This window comes from Acanthisitta chloris, unplaced genomic scaffold, assembly GCF_000695815.1.
Source record: "Acanthisitta chloris isolate BGI_N310 unplaced genomic scaffold, ASM69581v1 scaffold23829, whole genome shotgun sequence".
Lineage (NCBI taxonomy): Eukaryota > Metazoa > Chordata > Aves > Passeriformes > Acanthisittidae > Acanthisitta > Acanthisitta chloris.
This window is the reverse complement of record NW_008691233.1, coordinates 1-25637: the sequence shown is the minus strand read 5'-3', so window position 1 is coordinate 25637 and position 25637 is coordinate 1. Positions and strand designations below refer to the sequence as shown.

The window sequence follows — 25637 nt, the reverse complement described above, 5'->3', positions numbered from 1 at the left end:
ATGAGGAAGAACTTCTTTGCTGTGCAGTCACTGAGCACTGAACAGATTGCCCAAAGAGGTTGTGGATTCTCCCTCACTGGAGGTATTCAAGAAGTGTCTGGACACAATCCTGAGCCATGTGCTCTGGGATGGCCCTGCTTGAGCAGGGAGGTTGGAAAAGATCAGGACTCATTGTGGTCCCTGCCAACCTAACTGATTCTGTGATTCTATCCCAGTTGAATTGGAAAAGGTGGGATTTTATCAGTAACACCTTGCAATTATTTTACGATGGACATTGGCTTACGCAGTCGTGTGTGAAGGCATATCGGATTGCTTTCAGAAACAAAGTTGCTATAAAGATTTGAGACAGTTGAGTTTAAACCTTATGTGAGATATTGTTTGATTATTTTTTTTTATTATTTTTTTAAGCCATTGCTTTGTGGTTGGAAGAAGTGACCACAGTCTTTATCAGAATGTGAAGTTTTTTGTTAGTTCAAACTTACTGTTGACAATTTGCTCAATTGGTCACTAAAAATGGAGGCAGAGCTTTCATTCCTCTGCACAGTTGTGCCAAACATCTTAGACTTCCTGTGAAGTGTTGGGAATTCACCAAGGTTTGATTTTTAAATCGCCATCTTACGTTTCATTCAAAGTTTTAGTTTTATCAGGAGTTGAATTTGATGTGAAAATCTTATTAGAACGGAGTAAATTCCCATGATTGTTTGTCACTTGTTGGCTTCAACAGTGTCTTTGTTGAGACAAAACATTTCTGTGATACTGTGTCATGTTTAGACTTCCATTTTAGCAGACCAAGAAGCAAGCACAGCAGATAGTACAAAGTAAACAGTACTTACTGTTCAGTTTTCTTAGCTGTCCAACATTTTTTTATCAGTAAATTCATAGCAACTGTGCCTGCAAAAGGTACCTTAGCAAATGCTATACACAAAACAGCTGTTCAGACTTAAATTACTGGGTAATAGAGCTAACAGCTTCTGCTTTCATCCATAACAGCCCTGAGCAAGTTTTAGCTCTACTCAGAGAAGTTGGAGTATCCTGAGCAATACTCCAATGTACTGTGTCTTTTAAGAGTTCATAAAGAATGTCAAAACAGTTGACCAAACATGGGCTTTGCTGCATGATATGGAAATTGTGATGCTTTCAGTTAACTCTTGAGAAGCTTTGAGTGGAAAGATGTTACCTAAAAATATAGGCCTAGTTCAGATGTTTTGTAATTTCTGTGCAAGGTACTTAAGAGCAATGTAAAATTAATATGGATTTCTCAGTATTGAAATTTGTTCTAATTTTACTGTGTAGGTAACCTTAAAGTGTGGTGGTGACACTAGCAAGAGCTCACCTGGTGAGTAAAGTTCTTCAGTTTTCTTTGAAAACTGCTTTTAGGTGTCTGATTTTGGAAGATGTGCATTAAAAATAAATGATAATTCAGGTTCACTGCAGGCTGAAAACCCTCTGAAAGTGAGCATAGACCAGTTAACAAGAGCAGTTGAGGCCCTTGTGAGACTCTACATGAATTGCTGTAGCAGTTCTGCAGGAAGCTCTCCAGAAGATAGTAAGAGTACAAAGGAAGCTTGGACTGCCACAGAACATCTCCAGTTCACAATATTTGCTGCTCATGGAATTTCTTCTGGTTGGGTGTCAAAGTAAGTAATTTATTAATTGTAAAATTCCTCCTTTAATAGACTTTTTTCTTGCTGTTGTTTAACTTATTTTCTTTTCCTTGTTTAACTTACTCTCTTTTCCTTGTCCAGTTATGAAAAATACTACTTGATATGTTCTCTGACCCATAATGGAAAAGATCTGTTTAAACCTGTTCAGTCCAAGAAGGTTGGCACATACAAGAACTTCTTCTACTTGATTAAATGGGATGAACTGTAAGTGACTTTAGCATGTTGAAACTCAATGAAATACTTTGGTTTGGCTAGTGCCTACCCAGCTAGCTGTTGAATACAGTCAGTCAAGCAACTCTTGGTTCTGATTCCATTTGAACTGTCCAGAGAACAATGTGTGAGACTAATTGACCAAAAGCAGAAATATTTTTCCAAATGATATTTCACCACTCATTTTAAAAGTGGGAATGGAAATGCTGGACAACTGCCCTGTGCTAATGTGTTTGTAGTATACAATTATAAGGAGTTGGGAAGGTCATAACATTCCTTGTAATGGGAACAGCTTGTGCTGCTCAAAGTAGGCTGCATAAAGCTTGATTATAAGTACTGCTTAATTTATGTAAATGGAGAGGAAAAGCATCTCACTTTGGCTACCATTAATGTTGAATGGTTATGTTGTTCCAGATATGCTGTAAGGACTTTGTATCTGGATTTAACAATTTCATTCAGGATTATTTCTGTAAAGAGAGCAGATGCAGAAGTGCTTCAGAGTATCTGTCCATGGCCTATGGTGATGTCTGATTTGAGCAACTAAATTTCAGTTTCTTTTTATGGGGCAGAGGAAGAGGGTAGACAGGAATAAGGAAGGGCATGCAGGGAAGAAATAGGGAGAGAATGGTGGGGAGTTTCTGATAACTGAGAAGGCAAAGTATTTTTCATTATCTATTCACCACTTACTCTTTCCTACTTAAGTTATCAAGCAGCTTGTCATAGCTGAAGCATCATGTGAGCTCCATGGTGCCCTATATCTATTCTCCTGACTGGTTTTAAAGGTCAGAGATGGACCCTGAGGAATACCCTGAAGGTTTACAGTGAACAAATTATTTCAGACCATAAGTGAGAGTTTCTAGAACACCTGCCTTCAGAGAGTACTCCAGCTCCCTTTTTTTGTCTGCTGATGCAAGGGATTAACTGTCAGATCTTTTTGCTGGCGAGCACTAGTGTCTTACAGTGAAAAATCAGTTGGATTGCTTCCAAGCTGCTTACAATAGTGCAGTATTTTATAGTGCAACTGTGCTGTGTTACACAGAAATCAAATATAAAGAACATTTTAGGCAACAAAAACAGTGTAAACAAAAATGAAAGTTTAAGTGGTTCGGTGAGGTGTACACTGCCCAGCTGCTTTCTTTATGGGTGCTGGTTTTGTACCATTTCAATTTAGCTTTCAGTAGTTCTTAAGAGATTCCTTCCTTTAGGTGGGAAACTATTGTCAGCTGACCCTTTAAACCTGAGAGATTAGGAGGTGGCTAACATGGAACTCTGTGTGTCCTGCCAGTGAGCAGAGCAGGAAGACTGGTTATGCTGGACAGGTCGGTCCTGCGTAAGGGATGGGATTTAATAGCCAAAGATTTCAAAAGGTCATTTCAAATCTCACTACAGTGCAGAAGTGTAATTGAGCAGGTTTTACAAAGCAGTGGTATGGGAGATGGAGTGAAATATGATTGTATGGAAATGTAACACTTGTTCTTCAATGTTAATTAACTTCTTGAAAGCAAGAGTCATAAAAGGATTGTATGGATAAGCTTGTAAATTACTAACAACTGCCTTTCTCCTAACTGACTTGATTTTAATACTTTTATTTTATAGAATAATTTTCCCCATCCAGATTTCACAGTTGCCTTTGGAATCAGTCTTATGTCTGACTTTGTTTGGAATCCTAAATCAAAGTAGTGGGAGTTCCCCTGACTCAAATAAGCAGAGAAAAGGCCCAGAAATTTTGGGTCAGGTTTCTCTACCTCTGTTTGATTTTAGGCGGTAAGTATCCAAAACATGGGTAGTACTGTTAATATGATTTGCTCTGTATAAAGCTTACTCCACTCCCATAACATCTGAAACTGCCTCTCTGACACTGCATGTAGTAGGCCATGCTAAATGTAAGAATTGTAAAGTATTTTGCTGCAGGAATAATACCTTCCATTGAACAGGGGCCAAAACACTATCCTGTGTCATAGAATTTCAATCTAACTGGCTGAAAACACTTAACCTGCTGGAGGAAGCTGGATATTTTTTCTATGACTATATCTCAGAATATTCTGAAATTATTTCTTTTGATTCAGAGCTGGATTTATTTCTAAAAATTAAAATATAATAATTAACAACTGTGTTAAACTTAGGGCACATTTCTAGTTTGAACTGGCTTTCCTTCAAGTTCAGCTGCTGGATCCTGTTACACTTTTTGAACTAAGAAGGAAAAGCCTACTGTAACTTTCCTTAGCTAAGTGTTCCTGGATTGGTTCCAGTTGCCTTGTCCTTCAGACATTGCCAAGTGCATTCCAATATGCTTATCACTTTGGTAGCTCTTCAGCAAGACCTTGACCAATAGACTTGAACCATGGGTATGAGAACTAGGCATGATGCTGCAGAAGGGATCACACCATTGCAAAATAGCTTTAGCATTTATGCTTAAGATTTCCTATTTATCTGTGCTGCTGATTTCTAGGTCTTGCTGGAAGCTTAAATTGTCAACCAAGGCTGCAGAAAGACAGCAAACTCTTTCCTGGACAGTTACTACTATGTATTGCCTGTGTCTGTTTCATGTCCTTTGTGTCCTCTGATTCCAGATTTTACTTTGCTTGTTCTGCTGCTTCTTTTGTCTGGTGATGATTCCAACAGCTTGAGGGTGTTAGAGTTTAGGATTTCCTGCATTGCAGAGATGGCCTGCAGCTGCTTTCAGTCCCCACTGAAACTTTGATTGCTTTTCATAAATGATGCTTTTTTCAACCTTCTGTTTAAATGTTGCATTTCAGTCTCCTATCTAAATACCACATTTCACAGTATTTGAAAACAGCTCTTGATTTGAATTGCAAATGTGTCTTGTTTTCATGCTGCATGGTGTTTTCTTAGTCTGGGGAGAAAACCTGTGTTTTCTGTTGATGCAGAGCACAATAGAATGTGTTGTGCAAGAGTTTACTGCGTGGCCTGTATAGGGCAGCTGTAGGGATGCTTAGTTGTCTAATCCACTTGCAGTCCATGTAAATTACATCCAGACAATTACATCCAGATAATTAAAGATACTAACCAAATATTCCAGTTACAGTTGCAAACAGCATCAAGAGAAAGCAGGAGCTAAAACTTGTAGCTAACTAAAATGTAGAGTTAATAGATGGTGACACTAATACCTGTACATGCTTTTTTTCTCAGACTGTTAACTAGTGGGACAAAGCTGTTGCAACTGTGGACATCATCACATCCACATCATGCGTCGGGGATGGCCAGTAAGAAAGGAAATGTGGAAAGAATAGTATTGCAGGTTATATATAATTTCTGACTTCCTCTGACTATATTTTGTTTGAGTATTATGACTTGTAAGTCATATGACTGGTAGTAGATGAATGTTTTGGGGAGAGGGTAAATACTGTGAAGTCATGTTTGAAAACCAGTGTAGTGTAGTGATTACTAATCACTAACAGCAAAGAATGGAAAGCTCCTGGAAGTCTATACAAGTCAGCTACAGAATTACTATCTTGAAGTAAGAGAAATCAGAGGTGCCTTGGCTGTATATGCTATCACTACTGCAAGAGAACATTTTGAAAGCAATGCATAACAGTGTGTGCTGAGATGGGAGTTGTCTAGGCCCAAGCACTAGCAATTCCAGTTTCCTTACAGAACATCAGCACCTCTCTTTGTAAATTCTGAGTCCAAATTTCTCTCTCAAGAGAGGGTGCCTTATTAGACATGACTTAGCAGTCCCAAAACATGGCCTGAGTTGGTGGTTGGGTTGAAACCACTGGTGTGGATTTGAACAGTTCTGTGATTATTCTCCTCTCTAAGCATTCTTACTGGTCTTCTGAGTTCAACCATTGCATTGTGCAACACAGTTGTACATTTAAGGATGATAGTTATGTAGAAGAATTGAGATGGAAAAAAGTATTCGGGAAACAGTGTCTGTAGACCATTACACATGTAGAACTAAAGAATTCAGACACCCAAACATAGAATCATAGAATCATCAAGGTTGGAGCAGAACTCTAATATCATTGAGTCCAACCATTAGCCTGTCACTTTGCTGTAACCCCTAAACCCTGAACCATATCCTCCAGTGCCAGATCCAGACACCTCTTAAACACTTCCAGGTATGGTGACTCCTGAGGCTGCTGGAATGGTGAGCTTTTTCTACTGTGCTTAAAGACTTGCATCATCTTTTTGATTTCTTTTTCCAGATTGATTTCCCATCCCATGCTTTTGATATTGAATATAAAATTCCTCAAGCTGCAAAGACTACTGTGCATCATTCCATAGAAACATTAGAGAAACCATTGAGAGAACATCTCCTTGCCATTCTGTCCAAGGATAACACTATAGGGTATGTTCATCTGTTTTAGCTGTGGTCTCTTTGCACATGACAATTTGTGGCTGGGGTATGCAATGCCTATTTATGCTTAAATTTCTTGAATGTGGTTTTTTATCTTTAGAAGACCTGTAGAGACTTAAAACAAGAGATTGAATTAAACATGTGGAATAATGGTGCTGACTTAATGAATTTCCTTGTGCTTTCCATGGTTGGTTGTTACAATAGTCTCTTGTTACAAGATTGCTGCTTGTAGTTGTCTATTCCTGCTTGGCAGTTTCTCAGTTACAGAGAGCAGTGGAGGTTTCAGCAGTGACTGTTCACATGCCATGGGAGCCTTTCTGGGAAGCTTTCCCACTCATCTGCACCAAACTAACATCAACATTTTGGTTTATTTCAGATTATACTGAAACTTTTGTCCTGCCCAAATGATAACTTTGAACAACGACTTAATGATTGAGGCTTTATTTTGCTTCTCATTTTGAGTTTTGTGGAGGAAACAGCCATTCTAATGTCATTCCATTTTGTGTGTTAAATTATCTGTATGTCTACAATGACCAATATAATTAGGGTTATTCAGGTCTGTAATGTGCAGTTTATAACTGAAATGCTTTTGTCTGCAGGCTGTCAAAAGAAGATAAAGAATTTTTGTGGGAGAAGCGACATTATTGCTATAGTCATACTAACAGTCTACCAAAAATACTGGTTAGTGCTCCTCACTGGGACTGGGCAAGCCTTCCAGAAATATATTCATTACTCCAGCAGTGGCCTCCTTTATCACCCTTAGCTGCACTGGAACTACTTGATTCAAAGTAAGAAAAACAGTGTAATGTAAATTCTGTGTGTGTTGTTGAGCATTAAAGTGACTCCTCTTCAGCAGAAGATTCTGAATGGTGTTCTGTTAAAAAAAAATATTGCTGAATTTTTTGTAACAGAAGCTTAAAATTGTTCTTAAAATTTTGAAGTTCTGAGAGATGATTGTCCTAAACATGCACATGTGGTAGCAGATTAGGTGATGAAGGACCTTCAACTTTTAAGTTGTTTATTGAGCTGTTAAAGCCTTTACATTGATTCTTTTCTGTGTAGCTGATCTCAAAGTCTACGTGAACAGAGAAAATTAATGTGGATTTGTGGTAACTTTCCAGGTTTGCTGACCAGGAAGTACGAAATACAGCTGTGAATTGGATAGAGACCTTAAGTGACGATGAGTTAACAGATTTCCTTCCTCAGTTTGTACAGGTAAGACTTTCTGCCTACACAGAGGTTTGAATTTTTATTGCTCTTGCAAACACAAAGGAATTGCAGATGACTAGTCACAGAAGTGCAGTTCTGTGCCTCTCCTATCCTTAATGCACAGTGGGGAAAACCATTTGAGTAAATAATTACTTTATGACTGTCCTATGGATTTGTGATGATTCTGTCTGTGCATCTCATTCTTCATCTAGAATTAAATCCACACCTGATTTATTTAATTTTCTTTGTATTTAGGCATTGAGGTATGAAACCTACCTTGACAGTGCTCTTGTGAAATTCCTTTTGTCTCGGGCCCTGGGAAGCATTCGGATAGCACACTACCTGTACTGGTAAGATGTCCTTTGTTCCCTTGCTCATGTAATGTGTGTGCCACAAGATTAATATTGCCAGAAAAAAATAGGTCTTCCTTAATATCCTTTATAACAATGACTGTTTTGAATTCTGATTATACAACATGTAGATCCTGGTTGTTTTGGGTGGGTCTTTTTAATGAAAGAACAGCCAGTGCCTCTACAAAGCACAAACTTCCTGTCTTTTCTATCCTGTCTATCAGTAACTTCAGACATATATAGTGCCGAATCATTAGAATATTTTAATGTTTGCATTGTTTGTAGTATATTCCTTAAGAAAATTCAACTTCAATCCTTTATTTCAGGCTTCTTAAGGATACAGTGTATGATCTAAAGTTTGGTGTAAGGTATGAGCGAATTCTTGGAGCTTTTCTTTCAGTCTGTGGAAGAAGGCTGAGGGAAGAGCTGGAAAAGCAGACCAGACTAGTGCAGCTCATTGGAATGGTGGCAGAAAGAGTAAAGCAAACAAGTGGATCTGCTCGGCAGGTTTGTATATATTTTTAATAGTCTTTAGGAAGATTAGACTGATCCAGTCAATTGTCTGGTTAGTCTAAGTTCAAAATGTTATGTAGAATATATAGAAGGATCTATAATATAGAGAAAGATCTATGAATCTATTGCTCTGCATTTTAACAAGTAAAATGTTTACTGAAGTTGATGTTTCTGTCAAGCTTGTCGTCATCTAGAACATAAGATTGTGAGGTCATAGGGTAAGAAAGTAGGATGATTTCCATGTACAATAAACTGGAAATTAATTTAAAGCTATTACTGCTGGAGAATGATCCCATTACAGAAAAGAGTGGGATATGTGTTTATGCCCTAATACTAGAATATAGAATTATCAGGGTTGGAGGAGACCTTTAAGATCATGAAGTGCAACCATTAACCTGCCACTCTGCTGGAACCCCTACACCCTAAACCAGATCCTCCTGTGTCAGATCCAGACACCTCTTAAACACTTCCAGGGATGGTGACTCCATCACCTTCCTGGGCAACCTATTCCAGTGCCTGAACACCCTAACAGGGAAGACATTTTTCCTAACATCTAATCTGACTCTCCTCTGTCTCAGCTCAAGGCCATTCCCTTTAGTCCTCTCCCTGCAGGCATAGCAGGAGAGACCATCCCCCACTTCTCTACAACTCCCTGTCATGTCAGGTAATTGTAAAGAATTCACAGTTTGATAGAGTGGGGTGCTATCATCTGGTTCAATAAAAAAAGAGCCACAAACTTGTGTAATTAGTGGTGTACTGCTAGACTTACATCTTTCTAATAGCTTACCCAGCAGTTATGTCTAGCATTCTGAGGAGTTAAAACACTGGTTTCAGGACAACTTTGTCCACAAGTTTTCTGGAGGTTCTAGAAAGGAAAATATGAGCTGAATTCTCTTTTTGCTTGCAGGTTGCCTTGCAAAATGGTATGGAACGTGTGCAGTTATTTTTCTTGAAGAACAAGTGCCGTTTGCCTCTCAATCCCAGTCTTGTGGCAAAAGAGTTAAATATTAAGGTACTGCCTATTCACAGTTTCAAAACCGTTATTAAAAAATTGCATCTAGAGAAGCCTTTACAAACGGAAAAATCAACTGAAGTGCTTCAAACTCTATGCTGTGAGGGTGAGGTTTAATTAAAAATTCTACTTGAATAGGACAGTGGAAATAGCTGAGCAAAGGTAAAATGTATAGAAATACATACGTAAAACCAACAAAGGTATTTGTATTTAAACAATGTATATATATCTGTAATAACTTATATATTTAGACCCTGTCTCTTGAGAGACCAACAGTCCTGTTTATAGCAAAGCAGGAACAGCTCAAAGTGCATGAAAAAGTCCTGTTTGCACTAATAATCAAAAGAGAAAATTAATGAAGGACATAAACTTCAAACAATAAGTAGATACTGTGAAATAGGTGAAACTACCTGTTACTGGTTGTGTCCAGAGATGCCAGGGAGAGACAGGCAGGAGCTTTATTGTATTGGAAAGGTCCTGCAAGTAATAATGTAGGAGAAGCAGATAAATTATTTTTCCAGAACTCTGCAGGGTTTGACAATATCTGCTCAACCACAGTCTTGATTATATCATCATGCATGACTGAAAGCCTAAAGATCTGTTAATGCTGGAACCAGTCCTGTGTTGGAGAGACAGTTCATCTTGCTTTCCTTTTCTACTGTTCCTGTTAAATTATGAGTATGTACTTGAAAGCACATAAATGAGAAAATACTGCAAAACACAGTAATGTGTCTTCTGGGTTTCAAAAAAGCTGCTGATAAAATGTTTATCCATGTTTTATTCACTTTTCCATTCAAAATATATGAAACATCACTGTGCAGCACTGTTGGCTTTGGTACAAGAACTCAGCAAATAACAGCTGAAGGGTTTATGATTCAAAGGAAGCACATACCACAACTGCAGTGTGAAAGGTCTGAGAGAGACATTGTGTGTCAAACCAGCTTGTTGACATCAATGTCTTGTTTTCTGGGCTAGCAGGAATTGTTCTTTTTTGGCTATTAACACTAAATCTATTTGCAGGCATGCTCCTTCTTCAGCTCCAATGCAGTGCCACTGAAAGTTGCACTGATCAATGCAGACCCTCTGGGAGAAGAAATTAATGTGATGTTTAAGGTAGGCCTTACACGTAGATTGGAGAAAAAAAGGTTGAATGATAATCACTATTTCATTGGTATCAATGAACCAATAAGCTTAGTTATTTTGTGAGTTTGCTCCTATTTTTCTAGAAGCATAGAATCATAGAGTTTTAGGGGTTGGAATGGACCTTATAGATCATGTAGTCCCAACCTCCTCTGCCCTGGGCAGGGACACCTCCCACCAGACCAGGTTGCTCAAGTCTCCATCCAGCCTGGCTTTGAACACTGCCAGGGTTGGGGCATCTACTACCTCCCTGGGCAACCTGTGCCAGTGTCTCACCACCCCTCACAGGAAAAAACTTTTCCCTAATATCTAATACAAATTTCCCCTCTTTCAATTTGTACCCATTGCCCCTTGCCCTGTCACTGGAGCACCTAACAAAGTGTCCCTAGAAACCAACATATGAACAGGCTGTAAAACTAAAGAGTCTACCATGTTAATGCTTAACTACAGCCTGTTTCTCTTGGTAACTGTGTAACTAGGAGGAAGTCAGTAGCATAATGTATCACTTCCTATGAAGCAGTGAAAATCTGTGACATTTAGTGTTGCTGAAAGCATATCGTGTCTCCAGTTAACTTTTATTTTTCCATTAAAGGTTGGAGAAGATCTGAGACAAGATATGTTGGCTTTACAAATGATTAAGATTATGGATAAGATCTGGCTGCAGGAGGGACTGGATCTACGGATGGTTATCTTCAAGTGTCTCTCAACTGGAAAAGACCGAGGTGCAAAGCCAGATGCTGCCTTTGATCTTTAACCTCTCTACTTCAATTTCTTGAAACACTGGTAGTGAAAAACTTCTGTGCAGAGACAGGGCCCAGGAACAGCTCCACTGCAGGGAACTTCAGTACTTGAGAGCATAGTAAATTAAATTGGTCTGAATTTCCTGATGGCTTAGTGGCATTTCAATGTGTTTGAGCATTCTGTTGTCAATGAAGAGCAGTGCAAACAAGTAAATCTGGTGATAAAAGCTAAGGTTTCTCTTGATGCTCTTACTGCAACACGAGGAAATAATGGTGCTATAGCAACCTTTATTCTGAAAGTTTAGTTATGGTGACAGAAAGTGTTTCAGTCAAAACCAAAATTCTCAAGTACTTGGAACCTGCTGCAGTTGAGTCAGGGAGTATCATTCAGGTGTTGAAATGTGCAAAACCAAGGAAAATTAAAACCCCCTCTGCCATGTGCACACACACTATCCCCCAGAATCAGTGTCAGGCACTAGTGAAAGTTCCTTGGCAAGGTGAGACTGCCTCTTAGGTTTGAAACTAGGTCACAGGACTCTTGAGTGTAAGTCCTGGCCTGCACCTTGAACATGCTTTTTGCTAGTTTTAGCTAATTCTCCAGAGCTAGCCAATAGAAACTAAAGCTATTTAAGAAGATAAGCAGTAACTTAAATATTTCTTCAGTCAGATGCTAGAACAGCATGACAACAACTCCTTAAATACATGGAAAAGTTGGGAATTTTGGTTGGCAAAACTAAACAGAAAGCTTCTATTTATGCAAGACTTGCTTTTTAGAGAAACAGATGGCTTTTCCTCCTACTCTGAATGATGACTTGATTTGCATAGCATATTTTTTCTTGCTGCTGATATTCATGTCCTTAAAGTACTCAAGGATTAAAGTGGAGAAGTAAAATGGCTGTAAATTACAGATGTACCTTTCATATCTCTTGCCAAGATAGAAGTAAAATTCTGTTTAATCAACTTCATGTTTTCCTTTTATGATTTAGCTATACAAATATTTTTAGTAAATTCTATCTCCAAAATCAGGCCACATGTAAAGCCCAGTGCCTTATTTCTGGAGCAACAGTCTGGTCTGTTTCAGCTCTTGACAGCAGTTAAAGTTACTGGATTGCTTCAGTGTCACTGTATGAGAAATGTCAGCATCAAAATATTTTGCAGTTACTGCTCATAGACCAATAATAGTTTATGCGGAAGAAAAGTAATCATTCTAAGTATATGTTGATTTTAGTGACTGAAATTCTAGTAAAGTAAGCTAAGTGGGATTGCTGCATATGTTTTATGATATGCTTTGTAATGTAGTCTGTGGAAATGCTTAGTAGACCACTAGAAATATTTTTACATTTAACTGGGTTTTGAAAGAGATTAATCTAAGACTATCAAATTCATTGTTGTCAAAGTTTCTACTGAATGATGAAAATGCAATTTAACTTAAGGAGTTTGTTAAATACACTTCATTATATTTTATATAAAGGCATGGTAGAGCTTGTTCCTGCTTCAGATACACTAAGGAAAATTCAAGTGGAATATGGAGTGACAGGTTCTTTTAAGGACAAGCCTCTGGCAGAATGGCTGCGAAAGTATAATCCTACAGAGGAGGAATATGAAAAGGTAAATTTTTTTCAGCATTGTTCTTTTTTGAAGAGCTTTTAAAAGTGATAAATATCATCTTATGAGTTAAATTTGTATTCAGAGAATCACAGAATCAGATAGGCTAGAAGGGACCACAATGAGTCATCTGGTTCAACCTCCCTGCTCAGGCAGGGCCATACTAGAGCACATGGCTCAGGATTGTGTCCAGATGGTTCCAGAATACCTCCAGTGAGGCAGAATCCACGACCTCTCTGGGCAATCTGTTCAGTGCTCAGTGACTGCACAGGAAAGAAGTTTATCCTTATATTCAGGTGGAACTTCCTGTCCATCAGTTTCTGCTGTTACCTCTTGTTTTATTGGTTTTCACAAGTGAGAAGAGTCTGGCTCCATCATCTTGGCAGTTCTCATTCATGAATACATTGATGAGGTCTCTCTCAGTTGTCTCTTCTTGAGACTGAACAGGCCCAAGAAGCCTTTCCTCATCAATGAGGTGCTCCAGTCCCTTCATCATCTTCATTTCCCTCTGCTGGACCTGCTCCAGGAGCTCCATGTCCCTCTTGTCCTGAGGAGCCCAGAACTGGACACAATCCTCCAGGTGTGGCCTCACGAGGGCTGAGTAGAGGCAGGATCACCTACCTCAATCTGCTGATTTCCCATTGAAATTTCCAGATTTTCTATTGAAATTTTTGGTTTGCATATTTAAGAAAAGTAATTTTTTTTTCTATGTATGAACAAGAACAAATTTAAATCCCATCTATAACTAAAGAAGTGCCAGATGGATTCTCAGGATTCACATCAGGAGTTTTTATTGGGTATGGTAAAGATGTATTTCAAACTTAAACTAGGAAGGGATCGTGGCTGCTTTTAATGTTAAGGAGCAGTGACCTCTTCTCATACAAGTACATGAGATTTAAAGCCTAAAATGCTTTCTTCTGGCTGCAATGCTGTTACAACATACTGGAAATACAAGTCATGTACCCTTTTCTTTGCTAGTGTATTTTTGTGATTGGTCTTCAACTCTCCTCTTTTCTTAAAAACAAAAATGACCCTTTTTGCTGGAACTGTGCTATCTAGAGATTTTTGCAAAGCTATCTGAGAAACAGTATTTTGGAAAAAAAGCACAGAGAATCATAGAATCCTCAAGGTTGGAGGAGACCTCTAAGATCGAGTCCAACCTGCCACTCTGGTGTAATCCCTAAACCATATCCTCCAGTGCCAGATCCAGATGCCTCTTAAGCACTTCCAGGGATGGTGATTCCACCACCTCTCTGGACAATCTACTCTGGTGTCTGACCACCCTAACAGGGAAAACATTTCTTCTAACATGTAATCTGAATCTCCCCCGTCTCATACATTTTAGGGCCTGTCTTGTGTGGTTTGGATTTTTACAGTCATCAGGATTGACTCTTGAATGCATGAATGGTGTTTTCCTACTGATATTTGATCTCAATTCATTTTTTTCTCTCCCTCTCAGGCTTCAGAAAACTTCATTTACTCTTGTGCAGGATGCTGTGTGGCTACTTATGTCCTGGGAATTTGTGACCGCCACAACGATAACATAATGCTCCGAAACACTGGGCATATGTTTCACATTGACTTTGGAAAATTTTTAGGACATGCACAAATGTTTGGGAGCTTTAAAAGGTATTTTCTGTACCTAAGCAATGTAGAGAATGGAATGATTTTTTCGTATCTTTTTATAAGCATTATAATTCTAAGCATTAACTTTTAAATTCCTGCAACTTGATGTTCTCATTATGAAGCCAATATCTTCCAATTTAACCACAGAGTTTCCAAAACTCATTCAAATTTAAACATATAGAATTACTTCTGAAGAGTTTCAAGTTTCCTCTTTCCAAAGTCTGACTTCTGGCAATGTTTTAAGTCAAAGCACATAGGCATAGCTTTGAAATAAAATTACTATCCTAGCTACTGGTAGACTGACATGAGGAATTTGGTCACCTGAACATCATTTAACTTCAGTGTTTCCAATCTGCATTCAGTTCTTAAGAATATTGTGCTATACACACCTGGCAGATTTCAGTGGGAATTTCTTTACAACAGTTATGAAAGACAAGTGATTTGTTACAGGAAAAGATAAAAGATTTTGTTGCTATCTGGGAGCCCCACATCTAACACAAGTCTTGGTGTCATACTTTTCCAGGAATATTGGATAAAGCTGTAGTGTAGCTTCACCTTGGTATCTAGTATCTATCTTGGTGTCAGAACCTTTACATCATCTGAGTATGAAACAAATGAGAACAGGCTCTGGCTCATGAAAACAGTGGTGATTGTCAAGGTTATTGAAAAGAGTGAACAACAAGTCTGTATTTGCTACTCCTCTATGTAGGGAAGATAATCTATATCCAGGCTAGAGGAGTTATGCTTTAGTCTGGTGATAATATAGTCATTACATTTGTTTGTGTGTTGTTATGGCTTCCAGAAATGAGGGAGGGAAGGCATTGGAAGGTAACCTGGCCTCCAGGCATTGCCCCAGGAGATTTGCTGTAGGTCCAGTATCGTGTGAATGTGCTGCACAATCTGAGGTAGCACTAGGGAGCTGAACCCAACCCAAAAAAGTAAAATAGCATTAATGGATTATTTAATATAATTACCTCAGCGTGGGGATGGAGGGGAGGAGGAAGCACTTGACAATGAATAGGCTGTATAATTAACTCATGAATTTTGTGCTGTTTGAACAGGGATCGAGCTCCTTTTGTGCTGACATCAGACATGGCTTACGTCATTAATGGTGGTGAAAAACCCACTATTCGCTTTCAGCTGTTCGTGGATCTCTGCTGTCAGGCCTACAACTTGATAAGAAAACATGCAGGCCTCTTCCTTAACCTACTGTCATTGGTAATCATTTTTTCAGTTCAGTTGAAACTTGATAGATGTGTCATGCTGGGTTGTATTCAATGCTTTTTCTGCTGCAGAAACTCTTAACACATGCTTTTAAAAGCCAGGAATATTGCATCTACTTCTTGGGAAGGTTTATTTGGAATTTTTAAAGCTTGTTTACTGCCTACCTCTTTCCTGAAAATTTAAAACAAAAATGATAGCATAAATTACATAAAAAGTGTTTTTAACTGCTTTTAGTTCAGTGGAAGTGGTGAAAAAATGCTGATTATAAGTAATTGTTGACTATCAATGTTAGCATTTAGCAATATAATGCAGCTACAAATTTATTTGAAGATCTGAGTAGTAATCATTTCAATACAAAATCATATTGAGTTTTTTGCATTAAAATTATAAATTTCAATTTCTTGCAGATGCTTTCTTCAGGGTTACCAGAGCTAAGTGGGGTTCAAGACTTGAAGTATGTCCAGGATGCTCTCCAGCCCCAAACAACAGATGCAGAAGCTACCATTTTCTTTACAAGGTACTGGAGAAGTGAAAACTTAAATACCTCCCAGCATCATCCTCTTAATGGGAGCTTTCTGCTCTGAAAAAATGTACTAAGGATGCTCATGAACACAGAGTTTTTGTCACAAATGCACCTCGAGTGCTGTGTTCAGTTTTGAGCCCCTCATGTTTAAAAGGACATTGAGGCACTGGAGTAAATCCAGCCAAGGGCAACGATGTCAGAAAAGGTCTAGAACACATGAGGGGAAGGGCTGAGGGAATTTGGTTTCTTTAGCCTAGAGAAGAGGCTCAGGGGTCACCTCATGGTTCTCTAAAACTACCTGACGGGGGTTGTACAGAGGTGAGGGATGATCTCTCCTGCTATGCCTGCAGGGAGAGGACCAAAGGGAATGGGCATAAGCTGAGACAGAGGAGAGTCAGATTAGATGTTAGTTCTGAAATGCCTCAATAAGGTCTCCCCAGAGCCTTCTCTTCTCCAGTCTGAACAGCCCCAGCTCTCTCAGACTGTTCTCACAGGAGACGTGTTCTATCCCTCTGATAATTTTTGCTGTCATCCTCTGGAGCTGCTCCAACAGGTCCATGTCTTTCCTGTGCTCAGAGCTGCAGAGCTAGATGCAATACTTCAGATTTTTTACCAGCTCTGGAAAGCCTTCACTTCTTAAATGAAAACCTATTCCAGAGTTTGGATACTGAATCTTCTATTAAATGTTGATATGATGCTATTTATGTAGCCCATTGATCACACTTAAACACTGTTTGTCAGCAAGAAATTGGGGTTTATTTTTCTTAGACTTCAGTCTGATTCACAGACAGAACCATTTGTGTGTGTGTTGATGTTATTCTTCCTTTTCTAGGCTGATTGAATCCAGTCTGGGAAGTGTGGCCACGAAGTTTAACTTCTTCATTCACAACTTGGCTCAGCTGCGTTTCTCAGGTCTCCCTTCCAACGATGAGCCCATCCTCTCATTCTCTGCTAAAACATACTCTCTGAAACAAGACGGCCGCATCAAGCAGGTGTCTGTGTTTACATATCAGAAGAGATACAACCCAGATAAACATTATGTAAGTGTGCAGAATCTGTTTCCACTCACTGAAGATACTGGTGTTATTTTCTTCCAATAAGACACAGCAGGGACAGCTAACCCAAACTGGTCAAAGAGATACTTCACAGCATATAATGTCACACTCAGCAATAAAAACTGGGGTAAAGAAGAAGGTAGGAGATGGGGGGTGTTGTCTTCTGAGGTAACTGTTTGGGAACTGTCTGAGCACAGGTCTGCTTGTGGGAGGTGGTGAGAGATAATCTTTGCATCACCTTCCTCCCAAGGACTGTCTTTATCTCAGTCCACTGGTCTTCTTGCTTATATCTGTACTCTCCCCTCTGTCCCACTAGTGAGGGGATGCCAGTGAGTGAGCAGCTATGTGAGGGCTCAGCTGCTGACCAGGGTGAACCAGTCACAGGAGTGCTAGACTACAGTGGTATTAAGACACTTCTTGAAAAGGATTTAGAATCAGAGAGTCATAGAATCAACTGGGTTGGAAGAGACCTCAAAGATCATCGAGTCCAAGCCTACCGTCGTTACTAGACCATGGCACTAGGTGCCACATCCAGTCTCAGCTTGAAAACCTCCAGGGATGGTGAATCCACCACCTCCCCAGGCAGCCCATTCCAATGCCTGATAACTCTCTCCGTAAAAAAATCTCTTCCTAAAATCCAACCTAAACCTCCCCTGGCAGAGCTTCAGTCTGTGCCCTCTTGTCCTACTGCTGGTTGCCTGGGAGAAGAGACCAACCCCCACCTGACTATAACCTCCTGTCAGGGAGTTGTAGAGGGTGATAAGGTCATCCCTGAGCCTCCTCTTCTCCAGGCTAAACAACCCCAACTCCTTTAGCCTAAACCATATTCTCCAGTGCCAGATCCAGATGCCTCTGGGTGACTCCACCACCTCCCTGGGCAACCTCCTCCAGTGCCTGACCATTCTAACAGGGAAAACATTTTTCCTAACATCTAATCTTAACCTTGTCTAAGTTTATGACCATTCCCTCTGGTCCTCTGACCGTTCCTTCTAGTCCTCAAGTACTCCTGGTCTAAGCCAAAACAGCCTCTCAGCTTCCTGGAAACTGTTAAGATCATTTAGATTCTGTCTAGATTTCTAAACCTCTTTGCATTTGCACATTTTAAAATTATACATTTAAGTCCTCTGTCCATAAAATGAGTCCAGTGAATGGAATTTTCTGTGCAGTTTCTCAACAATGTGAATAACTGTGTCCCAGGACTGTACCCCCAGTACTTCAAAACTTCTTTTTCTATAATGCAGTACACTTGCATCTGCCCACCAAATTCTCACTTAAAAAGTGGAATCCTTTAGAATCTTGAAGGAATTAAATAGAAAAAAAAACCAGGCTTTAATTTCCTCCAAAGTCTGTACCTGAAAAGTTCTGTGGTAGTTCTGCCCCACAGATACATGTCTTGAGGTAATGCTGCACTGATGTTGATGTTTTGTGTACCTGCTGTATGGTGTATGAACCTACAATGAGGCTTAAAAAGGAGAGCATGGACAGCTTAGCCTTAACTTCCTTCCCCCTCTGTCAGCTTTGGATCTATGTTAGGGAAATATCACGTGATGTTACTTTGCCTTAAGGACTATTTGTAATTTCAGCTCTGTTATATGGGGTATGATAATGTATTCAAGAGAAGGATTACCATGGGCAAAAAAGTAATTGATACAAAAATGATATTGTAAAGTCAGTTGTATAACATTGTTATGTAAATTGCTTTTATCTTTGTGTTTTGGGCAGATCTATGTAGTAAGAGTTTTGAGAGAAGGGCAAGTTGATCCAACATTTGTCTTTCGAACATTTGATGAGTTCCAGGAGCTCCACAACAAACTTGGCATTCTCTTTCCTCTTTGGAAGTTACCAGGGTATGTTCCTATCTTGCTCATCACTGCTATAAAAGTGACAAAAACTGCTCCCAGCTGGGTGGAGGAAGAAATAGCTTGAAATGGAGACAAAACTCCTGAGGGGCAAACTTAGACCTCAAAGTTGGCAATTAAGGGAGAAAACAGTTGTCTCTAAGTTTTAAGGAGGAAAGCCAGAAGAGCATCTCAATGTTTTCAGTCTGTCATATCATGTATAATAATTACCTATAGATATTTCCTTGCTTTTCTATAGTATCATAACCTATTGGCCTGCTGTGTTTCCACTCCCAGTTGGCAGAAAAATATGGATGTCTGCACTCCAGGATGGAAATTACACTGAAATCTAACTGCACTTCTGATAAATTAACTGAAAACTGTTTTCTTCTTCCCCTGTAGCTTTCCTAATAAGATGGTTCTGGGAAGAACACATATAAAAGATGTAGCAGCTAAAAGAAAAGTGGAGCTCAATAGCTACATACAGAGCCTGATGAACAGTTCTTCAGAGGTGGCAGAAGTGAGTACAAATAATTGAAATGAAATGCAAGTTTTCAGGTTTTGGCACTTTTAAATGCTTAAACTAATATGTAACATTTCTTCCAAATTTAGTGTGATCTTGTTTATACTTTTTTCCATCCATTACTTCGTGATGACAAAGTGGAAGGAATAGATGGAATAGCCAGACCTACAGGTAGGTAATGTTTTGGGAGGGGTGTTTATGAATGGGATGACTGTAGTGTAGTGCCACCTTTACAACATGGTTGTTTCGGGTTTTTTGAACTTTTTTAGTTACCTGTAGTTTTCTCTCACTGAAAACTGTATCACTGTCTTTCCAAATGTCTGCATACAGTTTCAAGGAAATATACATCAAAATAGACAATCACTTGGAATTGCTTATGGCTTGACTAAATCATTCAGGATTTATGCCAAACATCCCACCTAGTTCTTGCAAGAGAATGCAGAAGTCTTTAAAACCTATAGCCTTGCCCTTATCAAGGAACTGGGAATAAAAACAGATTCTGAACTTGGTCTAAGACTTTTTCCTACTTATAATAATAAATGAGTGTAGTACTGATGAAAATGTACAAATATTACAGAGGAAATAATTGCCTATCATAGAATCATCAAGGTTAGAGGAGACATCTAAGATAAAGTCCAACTACTAACCTGTCACTCTACTGGAACCTCTGAACTATATCCTCTAGTGTCAGATCCAGATGCCTCAAACACTTACAGGGATGGTGACTCCACCACCTCCCTGGACAACCTATTCCAGTGCCTGACCTCCCTGACAGTGAAGAAATTTTTTGAATGTCTAATTGCACTCTGCCCTGTCTCAGCTCAAGGCCATTCCCTCTAGCCCTTTCACTGCAGCCATGGCAGGAGAGACCATCCCCCATGTCTCTTACAACCCTTGCAGGTAGTTGTAGAGAGCCATGACCATGAGGTCACCCCTGAGCCTCTTCTCAAGGCTAAACAAACCAACTCCCTCAGCTCTTCCTCACACAACTATTTTTTCAGATACAAGTCCATCAAGTCCTACCTCAGGCAAAGTGGGAGGAGAAGTGAAGCTGTCCATATCCTATAGAAATAGCACTCTATTTATCATGGTGATGCACATCAAAGATCTGGTAAGTAGAGATACTGCACTCACTGCTAAAAACTCTTTCCATTTTGTCAATTACCATCTTGACTTGTATTGCTGCAGGAATGGTGGAACTCTAGATTTTCCACTTGTCAGCTTAATTAACTGCTGCTTTGATAAGCTTGATTGCAGAGTCTAGATACTTGAAAATAAACATGCAAATGGTTTTATGCACTAATTGATTTTCTAACTTGTTTGTTCTTTTGACTGTAGGTCACAGAAGATGGTGCAGATCCAAATCCCTATGTAAAAACATACTTACTTCCAGATACGCACAAAACATCCAAACGCAAAACCAAAATCTCCAGGAAGACAAGAAATCCAACTTTCAATGAAATGGCAAGTTAAAATTTGTGTAGTAACTCTGTGGTTTGCTGTAGTCTCTTATTCTAAGCAGTAATTAAAATACTGTCTAAAAAACGATGTGAATATATATAAATGGAAAAGGAAATGTTTGAACAAACTTTGTGTCCTGTCTAAAAATAAAACAAAACAACTGAGTAGGTCAATGTGCTGTTATTAATGAGCAAAAATGTCTCAGACTGACTCCTCAGAACGACAAGGAGAAGGAAAGGAATCTTAAAACTAAAGATCCCCTAGCCCTAGATTCACTGACTCACGATGTAGAGAAAAGTGAATTCAGAAGTCTTGGCATATAAACAGTACTTCAGTCAATGCACACCAATCCTTTGAAACACAACACTGGGAGCACAAAATAAAATACAGATATACTTCAGCTCTGAGGCACAGACTGAGTGGCTGCAGTGTGCCGATGAGACATCTCTCAGTGGCTGGGCAGACAGAAGGAAGGGCAATCTGTGTCATTTTCATTTGGCTAACCAAAAAATTCTTGCTTCTTACCTTCTAGCTCGTGTACAGTGGATATAGCATGGAGACCCTGAAACAGAGAGAACTTCAGCTAAGTGTGCTCAGTGCAGAATCACTACGTGAGAACTTTTTCCTGGGTGGAATTACACTCCCACTGAAGGACTTCAACTTGAGCAAGGAGACTGTTAGCTGGTATCGACTAACTGCTGTACCCTATCTGTGAACTCATTTCTACATCTTAGTAAGACCAGAACAATTGTATCCACTGTGCATCTTCCTACTTGAAGATAACTTGTACATATTAAAATAAGAGACTCTCCATTTCAACAGATACATTGGACCAATGTTGATGTAGCTGAATTTGGAGGATTTCTAGAAAACCTGGTTCATGCTCATGTGATGTTGTCAAAGCATCATTGTAAATGTTTAAGAGATGTGGGTAACAGAAGGGATTTTTAAACCATCCATGGAAGCAAGATGGACAGTTTGACCACACTGGTTGGTTGAACTGTAGCTTAATCATTAGGCCTGGGGATATAGTTCATTTTTGCTTTTAGTTTGTTACCACTGTTGTGTCATCCATGGCATGATGCTGGAGAACATCAAAGAAATTACATATTTTAGGATTACATTCCCACTACTAACTAGTCATCACAGAAGCAGTGACAGGTAAAATTTTGGTGACTTCACACACACCTGTAGAAATGAAGGTTGAAGGGCTGGAAAAATTCCTTAACATTACATTTAATCCCACATTCATGCTTCTCTAAGAGTTATTGGAGAGAGTGCCAATAATGGAAGTTGTAAATAATGGTGCCTTATAATTCAGATGCTTCTCTTTTACCTCATTTCTGGTATTTAAATATGTATACATGTTAACTTTCAGCTCCTTAGAAAGGGGGAACATTCTCATATTTGATACCTTGCAGGTCCTACTGGAAAGTCTTTTCCTAAGATATGTTATCTACAAATAACATCACTTATATTGATCTTCATAATCAGTTCAACTTGGATAAATTTTTTTCTCCCCCATCTTCTACTCAGAGTCTCCAAATATTGAGTGAGGACTGGCTGAATGTGGTACCGTAGGAAATGTGCCCAGCTTCTCAGCGGGGTTTTTCTTGGAATTTCTTGAACTTTTGAATACTGCAGTGATTAAGTGTGGAACAGATTCAAACACTAATCCAAAGTGGCACTTGCACCTGGACCTCCAGGTAAAGAATGGCCTCTAGTTGAAAAGCACCACTGCTGGATGAATCACAGGCCAGAAATGAGTTGTATTAACAGAGCTTTGAGAGAGGAACTTGGCTGCTTTTTATCTCTGACAGCTCACAGCAGTACTGTTTCTCACTCCCAGTAAGAACATTAGATTTGAACTATATTGTGACACTGGTGTGCAAATGTCACTTACTATGTCCTGTTAATACCACTGGATAATTAGGTGTTTCTGCACTGGAGGTGTAGCCTTTTCGTTCACCTTACTCGGTGTTTAAGATGCTCATGTTCTGTCTAAACAAAGCTGCACAGTTGCACTTCTTACTAAAGTACTGAGGTATTTTAGTACTTTGAAACTTTAATGCCAAAGTACTTTAGTATTAAAGTGCTTTAATACGCTTCTTTAGTCCTAAATCTTGAAGTGAACTTTTAGAGTAAAATATGCAAGGATGAATGAAGACACAATACAGGGAAAGCCTTCTACATACCCAACACTAAAAACCTATTTTATAATCTGATTTTTCTTCCCCTGCCACAGACCAATCTCCCTTCAATACAGAAGAGAGAAGTAAACTTGAATCTCCTGGTGCCTAAACTAGTCATGGTCCAATTTCGTAGGAATTATCACCATTAAAAAGCTAATGATATCCTGAATGTTAGAAACTGGGTCAATACTAATGGGCACTAACAAACCCCAGTTGTAGTAGTCTTCTGCATATTTTTCATTTAGTATATAGCCTGTAAATAAACTATATAACTAACTAGATATATTTCCTGCTCACTTGATGCTTTCGAGACTTACTCCATTCCATCAGTAGAATCACTTAAACACAGGAAAGTAGACTACTGTTTTTGTGAAACGTTCCATTGTGAAATAAAATGAAAGCAATATGGACTGCCTTTTCTGCAGTTTGCTATTAAAAGCACAGTGTCTTACAGCACAAAATACAATTAAACTAAAATCATTTAAAAAATGATTTGCAGTTTTAACAGTTGTCTGGACTGAAAAACAAAACCAACAAACAAAACACTATAGTACTGTATTATTGTTAGCACATGTCCTGACTTCTGATTTAACCTTCTTCATAGCTTAACTCATTTTGTGCCTTTCCCTTCCTTTTCAAAAATAGTCACTGGCTGAAGCTTTTTTATGGTCATGGATTTTATGTTGTCTATGGGATCTGGCCTTGGCCTCTCCTCACATGCAGAGGACCAGCACTAAGCTCGCACCTCTTTGCACTATTCTCAGTTAAGAAAAAAGAGATTGTTGCAATAAAAATTTATCATACTACATACAAAACACAAGATGGATGTGAAAGAGGGAAATATGTAATTGGGATGACATTTACCAGTATACTAAGTAGCTTGAAAATGTAGTTTTAACAGCTTTTTATACCTCGTTTAATGAAAAGAAAACAAACCTTTTATGCAACGTTTGACCTGCAGCCAGAAGTATAATTCTCCACACAGACCTTGTTTTGGTATCTGAGGGCAGCAGCTTGTGCTAGGACCTCTTCCTTTACTAACCTAGGACTTTGCACTGAACTTTTTATTACTGCCTTTGTACGACCTACAGCTGCCTGTCTCGGGAAGCATGTGAGACCTTTGGTAAATGCTCTTTTCTCTATTTTTACAACTCTAGGGTTGTGTAAAAACCCCCATCACCTGCCTTAACACCAGGGCTCCCCTGGGGCTGCCTGTGTCCCCTCCACTTGCCCCTCACTGGCACCCTGTGGCTGAGCTAGTGCTGTGGGCGATGGAGGTCAGGTCCCATCCCTCTGTCTATGTATCTCTAAGAACCAAATACTTTGATTAAATGAGCTTGTTAATAAAGATGTACAATGCTGCCCCTGCGTCGTGCCCGTCCTCAGCGGGTTCAATGTGACTCCGTAACCTTCCTGTAAGTACATTAAACACTATTCTGGAGAAAAAAGAACCAATGTGTGTGCTGGTCTGTGCTGGTGGCTGGGAAAGAGAGACAGGGCTGAGGGGCCAGCACAGAGGGTTAACCTAAAAACAGAGAACTGTGCTCTTAGACAATGACTAAAACAAAGTGTATAACACAGTTACTGGGCTAGAAATGGGAGAACTGTATGTTTTAGATAATGACTAAAACAAGATGTATAGCATATGCTCACTGGGCTAGAAATATGGAGTTGTGTGTTTTAGACAAGATGTATGTTGTGCCTTCGATGGAAGAAAGATATGGAACTGTTGGAGCAAGTCCAGAGGAGGCCATGAAGTTGACAAGAGGATTGGAACATCTCCCCTATGAAGACAGGCTGAGGAGGTGTTGGGCCTGTTCAGCCTGGAGAAGGGAAAGTTGGGTGAAGACCTTACACGATCTGAAAGGGGGGCTACAGGGAAGCTGGAGAGGGACTCAGTGACAGGACAAGGGACAATGGGTACAAATTGAAAGAGGGGAAATTTAGGTTAGATACTAGGAAAAAGTTTTTTCCTGTGAGGGTGGTGAGACACTGGCACAGGTTGCCCAGGGAGACTGTGGATGTCTCAACCCTGGCACTGTTCAAAGCCAGGTTGGATGAAGCCTTGAGCAGCCTGGTCTGGTGGGACATGTCCCTGCCCAGGGCAGGGGGCTGGGACTAGGTGATCTGTAAGGTCCATTCCAACCCCTAAAATTCTATCATTCTGTAGGACATATACTCACTGGGCAGGAACCAGAGGATGGATGGATAGAACAAGAAGATAAGAGAACAAAGGAACCATCGATGTATACACATGGCTGAATCAAAAGCACTAACATAATAGGACTGGAGGTGTGGGGAGGGCAGCCGAAGTTCACAAACTAAGCTGCTGGGTGGTCACAAGAGCAGCGCCCTGAGACCACTGCCTGAAGTCAGTGAGCAAGTTCAATATCATAATGAAGTTATGGCATCCTGACCTGGATCAGGAACA

General features: G+C 39.5%; 1 protein-coding gene across 1 annotated transcript in view; it reads left to right on the top strand.

The window, feature by feature from the left end:
- PIK3C2A (phosphatidylinositol-4-phosphate 3-kinase, catalytic subunit type 2 alpha) overlaps window positions 1-21729 on the top strand; it is a 41073-nt gene extending 19344 nt beyond the window's left edge. Inside the window, exons 10-33 of the mRNA XM_009082165.1 lie at window positions 1294-1336; window positions 1424-1637; window positions 1746-1868; window positions 3471-3638; window positions 5025-5133; window positions 6044-6186; window positions 6795-6983; window positions 7317-7410; window positions 7660-7754; window positions 8081-8261; window positions 9175-9279; window positions 10300-10392; window positions 11012-11141; window positions 12631-12767; window positions 14224-14393; window positions 15452-15608; window positions 16022-16131; window positions 16970-17177; window positions 18915-19039; window positions 19433-19550; window positions 19643-19724; window positions 20555-20664; window positions 20892-21017; window positions 21547-21729. Of these exons, the coding sequence (XP_009080413.1) occupies window positions 1294-1336; window positions 1424-1637; window positions 1746-1868; window positions 3471-3638; window positions 5025-5133; window positions 6044-6186; window positions 6795-6983; window positions 7317-7410; window positions 7660-7754; window positions 8081-8261; window positions 9175-9279; window positions 10300-10392; window positions 11012-11141; window positions 12631-12767; window positions 14224-14393; window positions 15452-15608; window positions 16022-16131; window positions 16970-17177; window positions 18915-19039; window positions 19433-19550; window positions 19643-19724; window positions 20555-20664; window positions 20892-21017; window positions 21547-21729 (3213 nt within the window). The remainder of the gene's footprint in view (window positions 1-1293; window positions 1337-1423; window positions 1638-1745; window positions 1869-3470; window positions 3639-5024; window positions 5134-6043; window positions 6187-6794; window positions 6984-7316; window positions 7411-7659; window positions 7755-8080; window positions 8262-9174; window positions 9280-10299; window positions 10393-11011; window positions 11142-12630; window positions 12768-14223; window positions 14394-15451; window positions 15609-16021; window positions 16132-16969; window positions 17178-18914; window positions 19040-19432; window positions 19551-19642; window positions 19725-20554; window positions 20665-20891; window positions 21018-21546) is intronic.
- Window positions 21730-25637: the final 3908 nt, after the last annotated feature.